General features: G+C 41.3%; 1 protein-coding gene across 2 annotated transcripts in view; it reads left to right on the top strand.

Moving 5' to 3' along the window:
- The window catches only part of MGAT4D (MGAT4 family member D), a 182,735-nt gene that overhangs the window by 121,599 nt on the left and 40,841 nt on the right, over window positions 1–20,295 (top strand). For both annotated transcript variants that reach the window (XM_063458454.1, XM_063458453.1), the window contains 2 exons: window positions 4,328–4,435; window positions 6,540–6,733. In XM_063458454.1, the coding sequence (XP_063314524.1) occupies window positions 4,328–4,435; window positions 6,540–6,733 (302 nt within the window). The remainder of the gene's footprint in view (window positions 1–4,327; window positions 4,436–6,539; window positions 6,734–20,295) is intronic.

Here is a 20,295-nt window from a genome sequence, read left to right as displayed (position 1 = left end):
TGAATTGTGGGGGGGAGGGAGAGAGGTGGGGCACTGGATTGAATTGTGGGGGGGAGGGAGAGGTGGGGCAGTGGATTGAATTGTGGGGGGGAGGGAGAGAGGTGGGGCAGTGGATTGAATTGTGGAGGGGAGGGAGAGAGGTGGGGCAGTGGATTGAATTGTGGGGGGGAGGGAGAGAGGTGGGGCAGTGGATTGAATTGTGGGGGGGAGGGAGAGAGCTGGGGCAGTGGATTGAATTGTGGGGGGGGAGGGAGAGAGGTGGGGCAGTGGATTGAATTGTGGGGGGGAGGGAGAGAGGTGGGGCAGTGGATTGAATTGTGGGGGGGAGGGAGAGAGCTGGGGCAGTGGATTGAATTGTGGGGGGGAGGGAGAGAGCTGGGGCAGTGGATTGAATTGTGGGGGGGAGGGAGAGAGCTGGGGCAGTGGATTGAATTGTGGGGGGGAGGGAGAGAGCTGGGGCAGTGGATTGAATTGTGGGGGGGAGGGAGAGAGGTGGGGCAGTGGATTGAATTGTGGAGGGGAGGGAGAGAGCTGGGGCAGTGTATTAGAGTAGTGGGATAGGGGCATTGTGTTAAATGTGGGGAAGGGAGGGATGGCAGTGTATTAGAGTAGGGGTGGGACCCCCTGGTACCTGTGATTTGGGTGGCGTAGTAAGTAACTTGAAGTAAAACCTTTGAGTTAAAGAATCACTATAGAGTCAGGAGCACAAACATTTATTCCTGACCCTATAGTGATAACCCACCATTTAGGTGGATTGCCCCCTCAGAATGGGTTAAAACTCACCTTATTACAGCGCTGGCCCCGCCCCCTTGGTGACACCATCATTGTGTAAAATCGTCAAGGGGCAGGGACAAAATGCCTTTTTAGCCAATCAGCACCTCCTCATAGAGATGCATTGAATCAATGCATCTCTATGAGGAAAATGGTAGATTATGCTAACGTAGTGTACCTATAATCTTAATTTTAGTAATGACAAGAGGCGAATATTTGCATAATTCTTTACTGAAAATCTCCAGCAGCACAGAAACAGAATAACCAATCAGAAAAAAGTTAGGCGATACATAAAAGGCCCTGACAGTCTTATCACTTCCTCTTTCTTTGTAGCAAATATTAAACAGGTAGAAAACACAGAAAACGTGACAAGTAACAGAAGTCCAAAAAGTTAAATCAAACAGTGTTATCCCAAATCCGGGTAGGAACTTCATGCAGAAAAACGGAAAGGAGAGTCCATTCCTTGAAGAGAACCAATCACACTGAAGGAAAAAGAAAAAAGTGAAAGGTATCTGAATTGGCAAGTTGCCCGCATATAATGAACACCAAGATCATTGAAACATCTATTATGCATGTCATGATAGAAAAGAAATTAGTCGTTGGTTCTATATAAATGAGATCCATAACAATCCTTTAAAGTTTAACCAGAGAAAAACTTAATGAACACTACATTGTCATACCTACAATTCGGGAGGGAAAAGTAGGGCATGAAATATTCACCTCCTGTCATTACTAAAATTAAGATTATAGGTACACTACGTTGGTATAATCTACAATTTTACCACATGACGGAAAGCTTCATATTTGCATTTTTAACGATTCGAATTAATCAAAACAAAGGAGGCATGAGAAGTCTGATGAAAATAAAACGTCCTGAATGTACTCTTGCACATCCAATCTGCACAACGCATAATTTCTGCAAGAGTGGCTCCTGCTGAGAAAGCTTGTGAAGCAGCTGCACCCCTAACGGAGTGGGCCCCAAAGCATGGTTCAACGCCGGCTAACGATAAAAGCCAACGGACCCATCTGACCAGTGTTGTAGTAGACACTGGTCCATGAGGCTTCACGTATGAAATCAAAAGCTGACCCGCCGAAGAGGTTCGGAGAGGAGCTGAGATTTCAATATATCACATTAGTGTCTTAACCACACATAGTCTGGGGTCCGCTAGAAAGAATGGGCAAAAACCCAAAGAGGAGTCTGACTTAGTACGACGTGATATCGTAAAGGTAACCCTCTCTGGAGTGAAGGAGAAACAGTCGACATCGAATGCACTGATGTCCGCGACGAGATGAGACCCAGCAAGAGGGTAAGTTTGGCAGAAAGTTGTTTCAGGCACAGGTACGAGTTATCCAGCCAATCTCTAAGGAAGCGTAGCACCACATCCACATGCCACAGATGTGAATATTTTGGTGCTGAAAGTCTCAACAGCTTAGCACCCCGTAGTAACTGACAAACTAATGGGTCCTGACCCACCGGAATGCCGTACAGAAACGTGTGCCGCTGAAATAGCCAATCTAACTACGTTGAGGGATCAGTATGACCAGCCTAATGAAAACATGTTCCAATTTGGAGTTGTTTAGATGGTTGGTTATTGAAACTTCCCCACAAACACATACTATTTATTAAAGGATACACCCTGGGGTAATTCAAAAGGCATATTTTGAACCTTGGCGTGGGATCATTTTTTCTCTAGTTTGTTCCAGGTGAGTGGTAATGAGCGTTTTTAAATGTATTTTTTAACTTTTTAAAACTATTTTTTAAACTTTTGTTTTGCTTATTAATTTTTTTAAAGTTTCCTAAACTTTCGTAAAACTTTTTTTTACAGATTTAACATTTTTCTAAGCTTTTTTTTTTACCGTTAACCCCTAACTAGCAGTAAGCAGCACTAACAGTAAATTCCCCATTTTCCCATAAATCCCACCCACCCCAGTTAGCAAAATATTTAATTATACAATATTTAAATTAGTTAATTAAATAAATTTAACCCCTGAGGGTTAAAAAATAAATAAAAGTTAATCGTCAGGGGTTAAAAAAAAAAATTAGATCACAGTATAATACTGTGATCTGTATTTTGATCACTGTAGGCAGTGATCGACTGGCAGGGAAGGGGTTAATTTTTATTTGGACTGGGTAAAGGGTTTATTTTTTATTTTTTTTACTTAAACGTTATTAAAACTTTTTTTAACTTAATTTTTTTACGTTTTAAAGCTTATTTTAAAACTTTCTTTTTTAACGTTAACCCCTAGTTAGCCTAACACTAAATCCCCCAATTCCTCACTAACTTCCACCCTCCCCAGCTAGCAACATTTATAATTTAAAAAAATTTAAATTAATTAATAAAATAAAATTAACCCCTGAGGGTTAAAAATAAAAATCAGATCATAGTAAAGTGTAATCCCTGCCAATTGATCACTGTAGCCAGTGATCAATTGGCAGGGAAGGGGTTAATTTTTTATTAAAATGGGTAAAGGGGGGTGGGATTTTAATTTAACTTTATTTATTTTTTTCAACAGGGGGCAGGATCACATATGCTGTCAGAGCGGGCACATGTGCTGGGACAGCGCAAGTCGGTGCTCCCGGTCTGCCTCTAATACAGAGGCAGACCAGAGCACCATTAACCCCGCGATTGCGGCGACCTGGGGTTCATTTTAACGCGTGACGGACCTCGTCCGTCACTCGTCGTTAAGGGATTAAAAACAATATATACATGTGGGGTGTTTTCCAGAGATTTGACAGATAATAGTGTTACAATGTCACTACTGATACATTTTTAAAATGTATGTTTTGAAACCGTAATATCCTACTTGTACTTATAGCCCTATAACTTGCAAAAAAAAAGCATGTAAACACTGGGTATTTTTAAACTCAGGACAAAATTTTGAATCAATTTAGCAGTTTTTTTTCCATTATTATGTGGATTTCTACTTTTCAATTCTCACAAAGACATATTTGTTAAATATGGGGGATCAGTAAACATAATATTAAAAATCCTGGGAAACGACCGTTCAGTTCTCCTTTAATGTAGTTCTAGAGTCTTAAAAGAATAGTACAAGCACCATAACCACTACAATCTTCTATTGTGGTCATGGTGCCAGGAGTGCATCCTTCCCCACAGTATGTAGCCAAACCATATAAAACTGGTTTGACAACTGCCCGACTGGGCACCCACCCGCTCTACCTCTGCAGCTGTAACTCCTTCTACTGAACCAAGCCTGGCAGTGCACTCAGCTGGTGCTTGGGCACTGCAGGGCTTAGCTCAGTGAAGCTGACAGAATTTCACTCTGGACCCTCTGATTGCAGACAAGGATTTGGCAGGTGCCCAGTGGACCTCAGGAGGTGTCAAAGCATTTTAAGTAAGCAGTAGTAGGTATGGTGCTCGAATTGTTCCTTTACACTGCTGGTGAGGGGGGAGGGAAACACTAAGGCCAGTTAATGGCTTGCCGCAGTGGAATGATTTTAAAACTTTTTCTCTTAATTGTGAATATTCTTCAGAGGTGTATGAAAAATAATACATGGAAATAACCAATTTTTTAAATTGCAATATCTTATTTCTAGAAACACTGTGATCGTCAAAAATCCAGTCTGCGCATCCGATATCGTCCTTCTTTGTTTCAGCACATTGGAACACACTCATCACTATCTGGCAAAATCCAGAACCTGAAGGTGACATGCTTTTATGTGATTGTAGCTTACAAGAATAGTCTGTGGCCACACAATAATAAATATAAATTTTAGACCTCTATTTGATATTTTAGGATAAGCTTTTCAAATAAGAATCTGTGAGAAAAACATTCCAAATGATTTCTCTACAAAAATTCAGATTGTGATCATTTGAAAAGCTTATCCAAAAATATTTGAGGTCTATATCTCCTTTTCAGCAGTAAATTAACTTTAAATTGGGATCATCTTAAAGGAACACTATAGGTTCGGGAATACAAATTTATACCTGACCCTATAGTGTTAAAAGCACTATTTAGGTCGCCTGCCCCCTTAAGTAAGATAAAAACGTACCCTAATTGCGCGGAGCTGGCCTCACACCAGATCCACCTCCTTGACGGAGATCATCAGGATTGGCATTCCATAGGAAAGCATTGGATTGACTGAGATCATCAATTCTGATTAGCACAGCCATTGAGGTGGGGCGGAGCTAAACACTGCCCTGGCCAATCGACATCTCCTAATAGAGATGCAGAAATCAATGCATCTCTATGGAGAAAATGTAGCATCTCCATGTAGAGCGTGGAGACTCTGAACGTCAATGCTGCACAATGTGCAGCACTTACCCAGGAAGCACCTTTAGTGGCGTTTGACGAGTGGCCAATGCGGGTATCCCTAGGCTGTAATGTAAACACTGCAAAAAGACAGTGTTTACTGCAAAAAGCCTGCAGAGACCGACTATAGACATCAGAACAACTATATTAAAGGGACACTCCAGGCATCCCTTTTTACTCACCTCGTTCCAGCGCCAGGAGCCTCGTGAAGCCACGCCCCCTATTTCGTCAAAATAACGAAATAGGCGGGTGCGAGCAGCGAGCAATCAGACGCTTCCATTCGGAAGAGTCATTGCTCTCATGTGCGCAAGCGCGGCTTCGCCACACATACTTCATAGGGCGGCATTCGTGCCGCCCTATGAAGTCCTGAGCACACTACCGCGCATGCACGCGAACTGAGCTGACTCTCAGCTCGCGGTCTTTGCCTGCCCCCTCTCCTCTGCTGACAGGCAGTAGCGTACACAGTGCCTTCTCTCTCTTGCACACGTCAGATGTATTTTAATACGTCTGACGTATACATGGCCTTTTTAGGGCCACACATGATAGGAAGTCCCTCTGGTGGCCGTCTGAGTGACGGCCACTGGAGGTATTCCGATCAATCAATGTAAACACTGTATTTTCTCTGAAAATACAGTGTTTACATTAGATTGCTTGCAGGGAGCTATAGATCTCGCCTGAACAACTACATTAAGCGGTAGTTGTTCAGGTGACTATAGTGTCCCTTTAACCCACTAATCTCATTAGATTCTAATAGGTTCACATCTACAGTGCATTTTAATATGTATAACTTTGCTGTTCTTTAGTGTTGTATCAGCCCTGTTGCTTACGTTGATTTATCATAAAGAAATACTTTAAAGCCGATGCACTTGTATGAGAATTGGGTGTGGGCCAAATCGCGCTCAGTACTCCATTCATGTACCTTTAGTTTGTAACCCTTTGCACACTTCTGCTCCAAGTGTGTGTATGTATGTGTGTGTGTGTGTGTATGTGTGTGTATATATATATATATATATATATATGTATATATATATGTGTGTGTATGTATATATGTATATATATATGTGTGTGTATGTATATATGTATATATATATGTGTGTGTATGTATATATGTATATATATATGTGTGTGTATGTATATATGTATGTATATATATGTGTGTGTATGTATATATGTATGTATATATATGTGTGTATATGTATATATATATATGTGTGTATATGTATGTATGTATGTATATATATATATATATATATATATATATATATATATATATATATATATATATATATATATATATATATATGAAACCAGGGGGCTGCACTCACCTGAACATGCATAAATGGGGTGCTGCTGGTGGCCAATTTATACAATACACGAGATCAACTTCAATGTTGACATATATATGTATATATATATATATATATGTATATACGTATCATTATTTAATATTCATATTTTTTGTGGCAATAAGATTCTATAAAACTCTTGTTTCACAGGATAAAGATTTTGATAAGAAAGTTCTGTACAAATCTCATCCAAATCCCCCTGCAAAGTTGAGCACCAGTCTCAAGGTTTACCAGCAATTCACTCTTCAGAAGTCCTATGTGGGCCAGGAATGCTTTTGGGCATTTTCTCCAGTGGCAGGAGACTACATCCTATTTGAATTTGATGAACCTGTGCGTGTAGATGGGTACGTATGTTATGTTTTTGGTAAAAACTAAATGGTACATTACTACATATGTGTGTTGGAAGGAAACATCGCAAGCCTTACAGGATCATGTGTATGAAGTATCCATACCCTTAAAAAACAAAGGTCAGAGGGCCACATCCTATTTAACGATGCAATGGAATCAATACAATGGTTTAATGGTATTAATTAGAGAATAATCGTTCTTCACTAAAGCTGCACAGACACATTCATATGGAGTTATGCTCGCTAAATATACAAAGTTTAATGTCAAGTAATTCATATTTAAAGGACATTCGAGAACCCTAAAAAAACTTTAGTTTAGAGAAATGCTTTGTGTGAAGAGTGTGTCCTCTCCCTCACTGTCAGAGAACCGGTCCTGCTACTTCCTAATAGACCCTACAGTGTTAAAAACACTATCTAGTGGAGCTAAACTCAAGAGACAGGCAGTTGCTCATCTCGTGCATGCATGTTTTCATTGGAGGTATAGCTACTAAACAGTGACTTATTTTGTCTTATTTGGGCAGTGGAGTGTCCCTATAAGCAAGCTACTACAATGCAAGACTGCAATTAAATGCAACAGATAAAGGTGAAATTAGGTCAACTTTTAAGTCAAAACATTGAACAGTGACTTATGAATAAATAATCTGGCTTTGGTCTTCACACGTCTATTGTTGTATAAAGAGGGCCAGAACAGTAGTCGCAGGAGCAAATGTTTTGTTCAGTGCAATACCCATGTGTCATAGATAATTTTTAGATTTTAAAAAAAATTGTATTTATTATTATTTACAGGGATACTCTAAACTGCAAAACATTGGCTTAAAGAAGCCGTTTTTGGGGTCTAGATCATGCCCCTGCAGTGTCACTATAGTTATCTAGAGCAAGTACCCTCTAATGAATCTGGACTATTGGAGTGTACTGGGGACATCTAGAACATCTGAAATAGATAATGGTGTGAGAATTTGCAGCTCAGACATTTTGTAACTTCCTCCTGAGTAGAATGAATTATTACCAGTGGTCTTGTCAGAGTCCAGATTTCATTGTTCGTATGTGATACCAAGGTATCACCCCTGACCTGATAACTACTTTGAAATTATAAAACTGTCTTCACTAGTCTGGTTTTAAAGAAGTGAAATATTACCATATAAGAAGGTCAAATTTGGAACACTATGGAATGAACCTTGGGATATTTAGATTTTAATACGTGGAACAATTATATCCTCTTTAGGCGATGCCCGGAAGGTAGATATCCTGATGTTGTAACTTCTGCTTCCTCATTGCTTAACTCCTCTCTAGAATGGCAAAACGTCGTGGAAACATCTGGATATCTACCATTCGGCATTCTTGCAATGGTTCCTAGTTTATTAAGAAATTATTTCTACTAAACATTGAAAGGCTCTGTTTTGTATTTTATTATTTGTTGAACATCCAGTTCCCAACGTATCATTTTAAATGCCATTATCTACCTATTGTACACTTTAAATATTTGTTTTGTCTGGGTTGTTTGAGAGCTGTTTAAATAATCTGTGTCGTGCCACAATAAACACAGCGATCCACTGTCTGCACAAACTGTAACTGGCTAATATATTGTATTACCTGTATTAATTTCCAAGCATGTTTCTTTCGGAGGTATCAACCCCACAGGAAAACAATGATTTCTTTGTTTGTTCCTAGCTTTTTATATCTCTGATCTACGGCAATAGAACATGCATATAGTATTTTAACAGTGTTTGTCCTTGGGCAGCAATTGTAACAGACATACAATGACTAATGCTGCAAGCACTGCCCAATATCTCCAGCTGTTTAGCTCATTTCAATGGGGAATTTGTGGTACTGAATGATGTGACTTTAGGGTTTGTATTTTGTGTGTTATAAAGTGCTTATGGCCAGCAGTTATGTTTACGCAGTGAATGTTAATTCCCCGAGCATGCAGCTGGAATCTCACGCATTCACAAAGTGTAGCTTATGTTTTTAAGTTTTCTACTGATTCTATTTATAATGCGCACGCACACACACACACACTGCCCACCCCATGAAATTTGTTTGTGTTATTTCTCTCTTTGTGGCATGGGATATTTTTTTTTTTCAGCTAAATAAAATATCCTACACCTGCTTCAATTAGAGAGGCAATTCAAATGATCTCATGCCCTGCACTTTACAGGAACATGGATAGCTGATGTTGATAACAAATTTTCCATTGAAAACAAATGCTGCCTGTGGTAAAGTGGTGTGTGGCCTACAGTGTATTGGCTGTGTATTGTGAACTGTAGTGTAAAGTGTCTTTGAATTACTATGCTGGCATCTTGTAATTCTCATTCCGCAGAATAGAGTCCACATATTCCTTTCAAATACCAGTGAGCATGTTTGTAGATTTTACTCTGTCAAACTGTATGTTTTTGATTGTGCACAATTTATTCAGTCTTTCAGTATGATTGAGAAGCACAGAATACTCCAAAATCATTTAATTTTGAAACAGTTGACTTTACTTTATACAAAAGACTTGTTTGAATTTAATGTGAGAAATCTATTGTTGAATATGATAATTTTTTTTATAGTAGTGAAGTATAGAAAGAAGCAGCTAGGTTCACTAATAAAATGTGTGCACATAATTAAATGTGATGTAATTGATAAGGGAATCTTTTAAGCAAACAAAGAAGTTTGAATGACTATCTGTTCCTGTCCAAATTAGAGATGTTTAAATTGCGTATACGCAGAAGTAAATTCACACTGACACAGGGTTCAGATTAGATGAAAGAACTTCAGGAAATTTATTGGCTTCTGTTGAAAAGCGGGCTTGCAAGCCCTTTTAAAGGCGAAATTACATCATTGTAAAAATCAAGATATAAGCAAGAAAACATTGTCAATTGGCTAAATTATAAAGTGGTTAGTTAAATGCCCTCCCTGTTGGGTGTTACGTCTTTTGTCATAACTGACGTCATGACGGTCTCCTCCAGGTTTCAGCGCCATCTTGCTGGGCACGAGGGAGCTTACAGCTTACTCGATGGGAGGGGGGCTTGGCAGCTATCCATAATGAGTAGTTGGTACCTTAGTTGTTTCAAGGTTAGCATCTCAAGGCCTCTTTAGCAATCATACACTCTATCAAGACTATCTGCTACAGAGTTTCATTTAACCTGAAGATTCTAGCATTTTCTGCTGACATGCTGTTTCTACGAACAAAGGAACCTTGTAAAGCTTAAACTATGAGGCCTGAGAACTGAATATGAGAATATAGTATTAAAGGGGCCCAGTAAGGATGGTTATAGTTTATAAGGGGCCTAATAATTCTACAACAGTCCCCCCTATAGAGTGTTAATTGCTAAAAAGGATACACTTTATTTGTTAGTATCAGAATATTTGTTAGCCCAAAGACACATAAACCCCCATGTCCGCTACTTTGGTGTTAATGCAAAGTGCAAGTCTATCCCTAATCTGACCCTAGTAGGCTGCAACTCATCCGTCAGTACGGCTCTCGAACGCTTCACTCCCATGGGTATCCCACGGTGGCTTGTCCACCACTTCTCCACACGGTAGACTAACCCATACAGACGGAAGCTGTCCCTTAGCTATCCCTCCCTAGAATTTCTGCACTTCGTCGTCATAGGGAAGAGTTTGTAGCGGAATGCAGGGCGATGTGAGATCTTGATCACCAATTTCCAGATGAGTAAAGGTTGGTGTCGTTTGGTCTACAGTCTTCTGTAGGAACTTTCTGAGGCATGGGAGGACACAACAAACGAGAAGAGCGAGAACAAAAAGAAAAATTAGTAGAGCCATACCAATATGAACTAAAGCTTTTTGCCAACCAGTCATCCAACCAAACCATTTTTCCCAGGGATCTGTCACCCCAGAATTCTTTTTCAATTCTTCTGAGAGTTTATTTAATTTTTCTATGGCCAAAGTGACCTTACCATTAGGGCCTGTGCTTTCTGGAATGTAAGTGCAACAAGTCATGGTATCGGGTAGTATTTTACATACACCCCCCTTCTCGGCTAAAATCATGTCTAAGTACAGTCTGTTCTGGAAGGTCATTTGGGATGTGGCTTGTAATTGTTCGGCTAAACCCTGGAGGGCATCCCTGGTATAATTAACAAAGTGCTGTTGGTTATAATAGATATAATTTATCCAGTTAAGGTTCTTATTGGCAGTGACTATAGTGAAGAGTAATTCAAACCCCACTGCAACTTCATCTCTAGCTTTAAATTCATTAGGTACCCCCCTAGGCACCCCAATGGCATCTATGTAAACATGTGGGTCAAAACTGCCTTTTACTGGGGTTTCACGTTTGACTCTGGCTGATGTGTGTGCTGGATTATGAGTGTCAGGGTGATTATCAGAAATAATGTGGATGGGCATGATGACTTTGACCAAGGTACACTCTCCCCACCACTCGGACTCCAGTCTAGATCTTAGCTGTAAATCCCCACATAACCAGTAAATATCTCCTAGTGACCTAGTATGGTGTTGTAGCAGGTGCACAGGAACAGTTCTGTAAGTGGCACAGCACAATAACCCTTGGAAAAGTTACCCATGAATTTACCAATCCCATCATACATGGTGTAACAAGTGTAATTACCTTTATAGATTGTAATTCCATCTGGGGGTTTAACACCTCCTACTAGGATAGGGTACTCTGCTGTCCATGCTTCGCAGAGGGACCTGTTAAAATCATAGCGGTAGGCAAAAAGACTCAAGAAACACTCTTCTATTTCTAAAGGGAGGATTAGGGGAACTGTGCCGAGATGAGGTCGGGCACCACCACACACATAACATGCGGTTCTATTATGCTTGTTGGCATTATATCTCATCCACTCTAACCACAAATTAATGTAATTAAATCCAGTTTCAGCGGCCATGGTATCTTTAAAAGTAGGGTTAGCAATGGCCGTCATGTCTCTAAAGGACTGGATATGTGGTTTCAGCGGATTTGGGACCATATGTACAGCTCCTTGCCACTCTGGAGAGTGACACATATCATTGAGGTAGAAATGTCCTAGTTTATTATATAGGAACCTCTTCTCCAGTACATTCCCATTACATATTGGCCAGCATCCTCTGGGCCAGGATGTTCAATATTTAACATTAACTTCATAGGTGTACTTCCTCCAGGCTTTCTTAAAGTCATTCTTTGGAGGAGGGATCTGCCATGATAATCTACTTTTGATAAAGCACTTTCTGGTTTGTAACCCCAGGCAGGCCCGGTATTCCATCCCGCCGCCCCCCAATGGTTACAATCGTGCCCCCACTGTTCGTCAACTACACAAATGTAGGGGTCTTTTGCTTGTGGTATATCTTTATAAATGGTTTGAATCTGTGATTTAGGGAATGGGCAATCTACAATATCACAGTAATCAAAGGTAAAGGTGGCCACACGGGTACGTGATGAATTATACCAGAAGGTGTATCCACTAGCATCTTTAGTTATGGCCACCTGCTGGGCTTTAAGAAGGCCAATCAAGGGGATTAGGTACCAGAAGTACATGGTTGTGCGGAATCAGCTTCTTCTGGAGCAGGTGTCTTTTTGCAGTGAGAGGCGTGAATCCAACGTGGCCTACCAGCCAGCTTGACAGAGGTAGCGGTGATCAGGAGAACTTGGAATGGTCCCTCAAATCTTGGTTCCAGAGTGTGTTTTCGCACAAATTTCTTGACTAGGACCCAATCACCGGGTAGCAGACTGTGGTTGCCTGTGTCAGAATCAGGATCACTACTCTGTGGGTGGTAAGGGGTGTGGAAAGCAAGAGTCACTCCTAGAGCAGTCCAAATTTCTTTGGCAACTGATGCTGTGAAGGCCGGACCTTGGTCACTTTCAATGACTTCCGGCAATCCGAATCTACACACAATTTCTGTAAGTAGACGTCGTCCTGTTGTTTTGGCGGTAATGTTAATCACTGGGTAGGCTTCTGGCCAGCCTAAGAACATGTCCACTATTACTAATGCATATTCGTAATTGCCGCTCTTTGGCATCTGGATATGATCTATCTGGATTCTTTGGAATGGATACATGGGCTTAGCCAGGTGCTTCACGGGGACTTTAGCTGTTTTCCCAGGATTACATTTAGCACAGATGACACACGCTTTGCAGTAGTTATTGATCAGCGTGGTAATTCCAGGAGCTTCATAGTACTTCTGTACGAGAGCATTCATCAGATCTTTTGATAAGTGTGCAGGGCCATGCGCCCATTGAACAACTGCTGGGTACAAACTTTTAGGGAGACAGAATCTGAGGTTGTTGTAATACACTCCATCTTTTAGAACAGCCCCTTTCTGTTTTTCCTCAGGGGCTACTGCAGCCTGTTGTTCTCGTAAGATCTTTAGGTCGGTTGGAAGAGTCTGCAGAGTGAATATTGGAGTCTCTTCATTTCTTGGAATTTGTTCTTTTCTTGGAATTTCTTCTTTTCTTGGAATTTCTTCATTTCCGGACACTCTTCTTTCCACTTCCTGTGGTCCTCTTGCAGCTTGCTTTGCAGCTTGATCAGCTAAATGGTTGCCCTTTGCTTCATCCGAGTCCAACTTCCCATGTGCTTTTATCTTCAAAACAGCCACTTCTTCTGGAAGTAGGAGGGCATCCATCAGCTCCTTGATCGCAAAACTGTGCTTGACTGGTGTACCGGCAGTAGTAAGAAATCCTCTTGTTTTCCAAATCACTCCGAAGTCATGAGCCACGCCCAGTGCATATCTTGAGTCTGTGTAGATATTGGCGCGCTTTCCTTCAGAAATCTTGCATGCTGAAGTTAGAGCTTGTAATTCAGCTTCTTGTGCAGACTTTGTTGATGGTAGTGATGATGACTCAATAATTTCATCTGTTGTGGTGACGGCATATCCTGTATGATATTTTCCTTCTTCATCAGCATACCTGGAGCAGTCCACAAACAGGGTGATGTCAGGATCTGTTAGTGGATCCTCATGCACGGTTGGTAGGTGTGTTGTTTCCATTTTCATCTGTTCAAAGCAGTCATGGGGGGTTTCTGGATCATGGTCATGCTGTATGATCAGGTCTTCAAATTCTTCTTCCAGAAAGTAACGTGGCCATGCTCTTATATGTTCACGTTCAGTTGATGGATACTTGGCAACGCCTATTTCTTGAAGTTGTGAATCATTCATGGTGGCCCATAATTTTGCCATGGGCCCAAGATCACCCCATGACTTAGTCTTTGACTTGGTTACAGGGACATGTGGAATGGCTGTGTCCCAATGGTGGTACAGATGTTCAAGTTCATGTGGCAGTTGGACTAAAGCCATGCTGTTACCTTCAGTATCATAGAAGTCCTGTAAGGTGAATGTTATCTCAACCAACTGGAAAAGTTCATCTTCATAGCGAGGTTCAGGGTTGATGGTTGGCTTGTACCACATGGTGCAAAAAGCATATTCAGGCCCGTCACAGGGAGGCAAGTTGGGTAGCAGTTTCGCCAGGGTGTGTGTAAGGAGTAGGACATATCCTTCATCCATGATGAATCCATAATAGGTACCCCCCTCAGGGAGTGGCAGAAGAGTGGACGGGTTTAGAACCTGGCATCTTTGGAGGGTGACATTGTCAGGCATTAGGAGGCGACACTGGAGTCGAAGGTGCCTGGCAGCTGTGATATGTTTGATTTGGACCTGGTTAATGATTGCAGAAATGTCATGAGGTGCCAAAACAGTAAGAGGGTGACCAAGAACCAGGTCCCCAGTACAGTCAATAAGTTCCTGAGCTGCAAAAACAGCACGAAGGCAGGAAGGGGTGCCTCTGGCCACGATATCCAGTTGACAGGAGAAGAATCCAATAGGCCTCTGACGTCCGCCAGGACCATGTGGTTGAGTGAGGACGCCTGTAGCATGGCCTTGTCGTTCAGACACACAGTTTGAAAGGCTTGTCATAATTTGGTAGGCCAAGAGCAGGGGCAGAGGCAATTGCTCGCTGAAGAGTGTAGAAGTTGTCAAGTGCCTCTGGTGACAGGCAGAAGGGGTCTGATTTGAGAGCGTCATACAAGGGTTGCATGAGCAGAGAGGCCTCAGGGATCCAGGCTCTGCAGTATGAGATGAGGCCTAGAAAAGCATGTAGGGATTTTGTGCTCTTTGGAGGTGGAATGGCCAACACTGCTCTGACACGGTCACGTGTGAGATGTCTGGTGCCATGTGACAGGCAGTGGCCTAGGAAGATCACAGTAGGCTGGCAGAATTGAAGTTTGATGAGAGACGCCTTACATCCTTGATCTGCAAGATAACAGAGGAGATCCAGAGAGCATTTTTCTGTTATGGGAAATCATCTCCACAAAGGAGCAAGTCATCTACATATTGGAGTAGGACAACCTCTGGATGGTCAGACTGCCAGGGGTCAAGGATGATACTCATTGCTTTTGCAAACTGGCTTGGGGAATTCTGTGCCCCTTGGGGCATAACTGTCCATGTATATTGTAGTTTTTCATGTGTGAAGGCAAACAGGTATTGACAGCTTTGTTCCAGCGGAACACTGAAGAATGCATTGGCTAGGTCAATCACTGGGAAGTATTTGGCAGAAGGTGGAATGCCAGAGAGGAGTGTGTGCGGATTTGGCACAATTGGGGTGTCCAGGACTGTTGCTTCATTCACTGCTCTGAGGTCCTGGACCATTCGGTATTTCTCTGGTTCACCCTTGGGTGTCTTCTTTTTCACAGGAAATAAAGGAGTATTACATGGAGATTCGCATTTAACAAGAGCCCCTTTCTCCAGCAGTGCTTGGACTTGCTTGGTAATGGCTGCTGCTTGGGCAGGTTTCAATGGATATTGAGACTTTCTTGGTAGCTTTGCCCCTGGGATAAGTTTGACCATTACTGGTGGGACCTTCAGATGGCCTATGTCTTCTGGGCCTGAGGACCACAAAGTCTTAGGGACAGTGTTCAGTAGAGATGCAGGGAAATTTTCTCTCATGCCTTCTGCATAGCCCTGTGGTGTCTCTAGGTGAAGCATCAAAGGTAAGGAACACAAGGCTGAGGTATCTGAATCAGAGAGGGCTGAAGATAATTCCACTTGGCCATCAGGTGTGAAAGTGATTGATGCCTGTAGGCGGGAAAGTACATCAGCACCTAACAGGTTAATGGGACATGTGGATGACACCACAAAACGGGCAAGCAGACTAGGGCAGCTGCCAACCCGCAAAGGAGTAGTTAATGGGCTTTGTCTTGGAAGACCATCCACTCCCACACAGGAGACATCAATATTGGACAAAAAGGAAGAATCAGGCAGGTCTTGTTCTCGCAGAACACTTCGGGCTGCACCTGTATCAACAAGGAATGTGGCGGGGTGGCCTTCAATGGGTAAAGTAACAGTGGCTAATGGCCCCCCTTGTTCCCCTGCAGATACTCCCATAACAGGAGTTAATGATACAGGCTTGCCCATAACCTAGTCTTCTTGGGCTGAATCAGGTGAAGGAGGTGCTGGGGCCTTAGTGGTAGATTTGGGCCTGTTAGATCTTTGGGGTTTAAGGGGTGCAGGACAGTCACTCCTCCGGCTGGGGCTGCCGGTGTACTAAGGGTTAGTGGAAGGAGATCATTCGGAAGGACCGGCATAAGAGGTGCTGTGGTACTGGGGGACGCCATATTGGAGGCGTGGAAGGAAGTGAGGAAGTGGCGGCCATGTTGGATGTGGGCAGGAGGTGTGGGCATGGTAAGGGCAGAAGGGCCAACCTCCTTTTGTACTAGGAGCCATTTTCTTTTAGGGTGTTTCAACTTTACACTATATCATAGCTAATAAAATAAATCAGAGAAGCAACATTCTGTTCTGCAAAAAAAAAAAAAAAAAATGGAATACTAAACTATAAACAAACCTGGCAGGTTAAATAAGACAGTTGAATACAATATGTATCTGCCAGCCATTAATCACTTTTCCTCTTCACAATCTAACTTGGCTACTTCGCATATTCCCTCTATCCATATTGCATAGTATTGCAACAAATCACACTTGCCCTTACATTTTTAACTCGTCCAAATAATTCTCTATTCTTGCATCAGATTCATTCCTAACCTTCGTAATCAACACTGAGCTACATCCCCGACTCCCTATCTTATACACCAGTCTTGGAGAAAATACTTTGCACCGCGAAAGGAAATACAGCCTCAGAAAGGTGGAATGTATTCTTGTGAGCTAGTCTCCCACACGATCCTCACTGCCTTATCACAAAACACAAAAAAAAAAAATATATATATATATATATATATATAATATATATATATATATATATATATATATATATATATAAAGCGCTACGGAATCTGTTGGCGTCATATAAATGGCAACAACAATAACAATATACAAACCCTAGAAACCTCTTATACGACACATCACTACTTAACCATCCTATCAACTTCTATTAAAATAACAAAATACACAATTAGAATATTTGCTAGCAAAAATTCCATTGCTAAGTCTTATCAGTAGTTTCTGAATAATTTTACTGAACGCAGAACTGAAAACCAGGAATGTCACCCCTCCCTCTCCCCCTCTCGCGTCTCACAGAAGGCAAGGAGGGAGGGGTGAGGAGAGAGCCAGCATGATTTTTTTAACCATGTCAGCGCTGGAAGGACAGTGACGTTACAATTATTGCGAGCAAAGAGACACAAAAATCAATCTCTTCCTCAACCCAACCTTCCTGCTGAATAACTCTTGCTACTCTTCTCTGTCAGTAGTCTGCGTCAGCTCTCTGGCTGTAATCTACCACATGAAGGTACAGCAATTCCACACACTTTAGCAATCTTATCAACCTTTTTAACCATCTCTTCCCCTTCTCTATCCTCTACCAAATCACACGCGAACCACCCCTTACTGGGTTTACCTAATTTCTGTCCCATACCCTCTATATAAGGCGTCCCAGATACAGAGAGAGAGAGAGAGAGAAACAGGAGGGGAAAGTGTAAATAGTACAGAGAGTAAGATAAAAGTAAACACAGGAATCTGTGTGACAGACAATTAAGACATTTCAAGTAAAATACAGTGCATGCATCACAGTTCAAATAAGTTCAAACAGGGTTATCAAAAATCCCTTTCCTTACACGTGTGGCAAAAGCCACCTAACTCAATCCCGTAGTACACCTGCAGACCCACCCGCAAGTACCACTACCACGTGGTGATGGCAACAGCAATACCAGCCTGAATCCACCTGCCACAAAAGTTAAACTGGAACACTCAGCGTCAGCGCTCGAGGCTGCAGTGTTCCACCTCTCTGCACACAACAAGCAGAGTAAAGTGATGTCCAATGAGGCTAGCAGTCAAAGTGACACTTATGGGAAACCCCCAGGAGGCAGTGAGTCTACACCCCTCCACAGATTCCCCCCCTCTTTTTCCTTACTGCCGTAGCTACTCGGCACCTAAAAGAGGAAAACAGGCAAACCGAAGATCCCCAGGAAAACTTCCACAGATCCACCCCCCTTTTTCCTTACAACCACAGCCACGTGGTACCTAAAAGGGGTAAACAGGCAAATAAACAAATAATGTAAGTGATAGGATATTTTAGGGATTCTGCTGGTGTACCTAAAATAGAGGATAAAACAGTGCAAATATTGTTTGATACTCAAAAATAATGTACTGATATATATGCACTCACAAATTCCAAAATGGTTAAGCGTTTTAAGGGTGCCTCCCCACGATATAGATGGGGGTATCAATCAGTGTCCCTCCTCGAGTGGTAGCCAATGGGGTATCAGGGTCAGCAAGATGATCCAAAAAACTCCGACCAAATGAATCCTTCCAAGGCAATTTATTCACTCATAAAATCAGGAGGTGTACAAAATAAATAAAAACAAATATAAATAAGAACAGGCCATCGGTCCTACGCGTTTTGTCCTTGTGCAAAAGGACTTCCTCAGGGACCTAATCCCTCCAAGTCATTGGTGGAATAGTGGGTGTCTTCTCTCTTCTAAATTTCATTCGTTGCCCGGCATCTTTCTTCAGGTGTAGCTTCTTATCCGAAGATTTCAGCTCCCTCTCGTGTAACTTTCTATCATTTCCGCATACGTCACGCGTTGCGTTCTGGTCACGTGACCCGTATGCGTTCCACACTCGAAAAAATAACATGGCCGTGCGTTCCACCATAAAAAATAATGAATCCGCTTTTTACTTGTACACATTGATGGTACTCGAGAATCTAAACGAGAGGGCTGTTAAATATTGCACACAAAATACCCATAGTAATGGTAAAATCATTAATATATCCTCTATATCTCATAACATAAATTAGAATAACAAAATTAAAATTGAATGCAACAACTTCCTATCCAAGTGTGCATTCAAATATAAATCTAAAGCTATATATCACAAATTCTTATATCACATGCCATTCGTAATTTTCCCAAATAATTTTTGTGAATTCTTATAATACCTTAAACCAATAATTAATGAATGTGAATATATAACAATAATTTTAAAGTGACATATCCTTAATTACACATCCATATTGTGTCCAGCATAATCTATTGCTCTTGCCTAGTCTAATGACTAGTATACTTAAATCTCAAAAGTGACTTATCCATATAAAAAGAGAGAATATATATCTCTCTCTCTTTAACTTAATTAATCCAAAAAACAAATGATGTCTATATCTACATTCAATCCCCTTTGTGTAAGGGTGCCCAATCTGTGGATCCAGTATGACTCTCTTTGAGCCAAACGCTTTTCCCTATTTCCCCCTCTCCAATGTGGTCGAATTTGTTCCATCCCCATGCAACGTAAACCTTTTAAAAAAAAATTGTGGACAACTGTTACAATGGAGAGGAACAGAGTGGGTGTCAAGTTTTTTCTTGATGTTGTTAATGTGTTCAAGGAGCCTCACTTTTAAACACCTCTTTGTGTGTCCAACATACTGACTGCCGCACGGACACTTAAGCAAATACACCACAAAGTCCGAGCGACAATCTTTCTTTACTCAGTATAACATTGATCATCCTAAAATTAGGAGGAGTTTGTGTAAATATTGGCCAATACTGTTGGAGGACCCTATTTTGGGAGAACATTTGCCCAAGAAACCAAAAATTATATATAGGAAAAAACAAAATCTGAAAAATCTATTGGCACCAAGCTATGCCCTAAAAAATATTTTTAAAAACAAAAAGAGTGATAAAGGTTTCAAGGGATGTAAAAAGTTATGTCGTATACTAGCTCCACCACTGGGAAGGAGTTTCATATTAAGTCGGGGATTGGCTGCCGCTCGGACTTTGTGGTGTATTTGCTTCAGTGTCCGTGCAAAGCTTAAACTATGAGGCCTGAGAACTGAATATGAGAATATAGTATTAAAGGGGCCCAGTAAGGCTGGTTATAGTTTATAAGGGGCCTAATAATTCTACAACATAATTATATGGAAAAGTGCATCATATATATAATTTTTCTGTGTCCTTTTTTTTTTTAAAGCATGTTTATCCATGAATTTAGTGACTATTACACCCTGTTCCAAATTATGCAAATTATATTTTTCTCATTTACCTAAATAATTGATGTAAATAACAGTCAGCATAATTCTCATGTTATCAACTATTAAGAGTACAATTCAAATTTTATTGAACAAACCTCTTAGTGGTAACAGTATTTTTTTTAAACATAAACTTACAATGCACTGTTTCAAATTATTACGC

Source organism: Pelobates fuscus, chromosome 6 (genome assembly GCF_036172605.1).
Source record: "Pelobates fuscus isolate aPelFus1 chromosome 6, aPelFus1.pri, whole genome shotgun sequence".
Taxonomy (NCBI): Eukaryota; Metazoa; Chordata; class Amphibia; order Anura; family Pelobatidae; genus Pelobates; species Pelobates fuscus.
The sequence above is the reverse complement of the archived record's forward strand: the minus strand, read 5'-3'. Positions and strand labels throughout refer to the sequence as shown.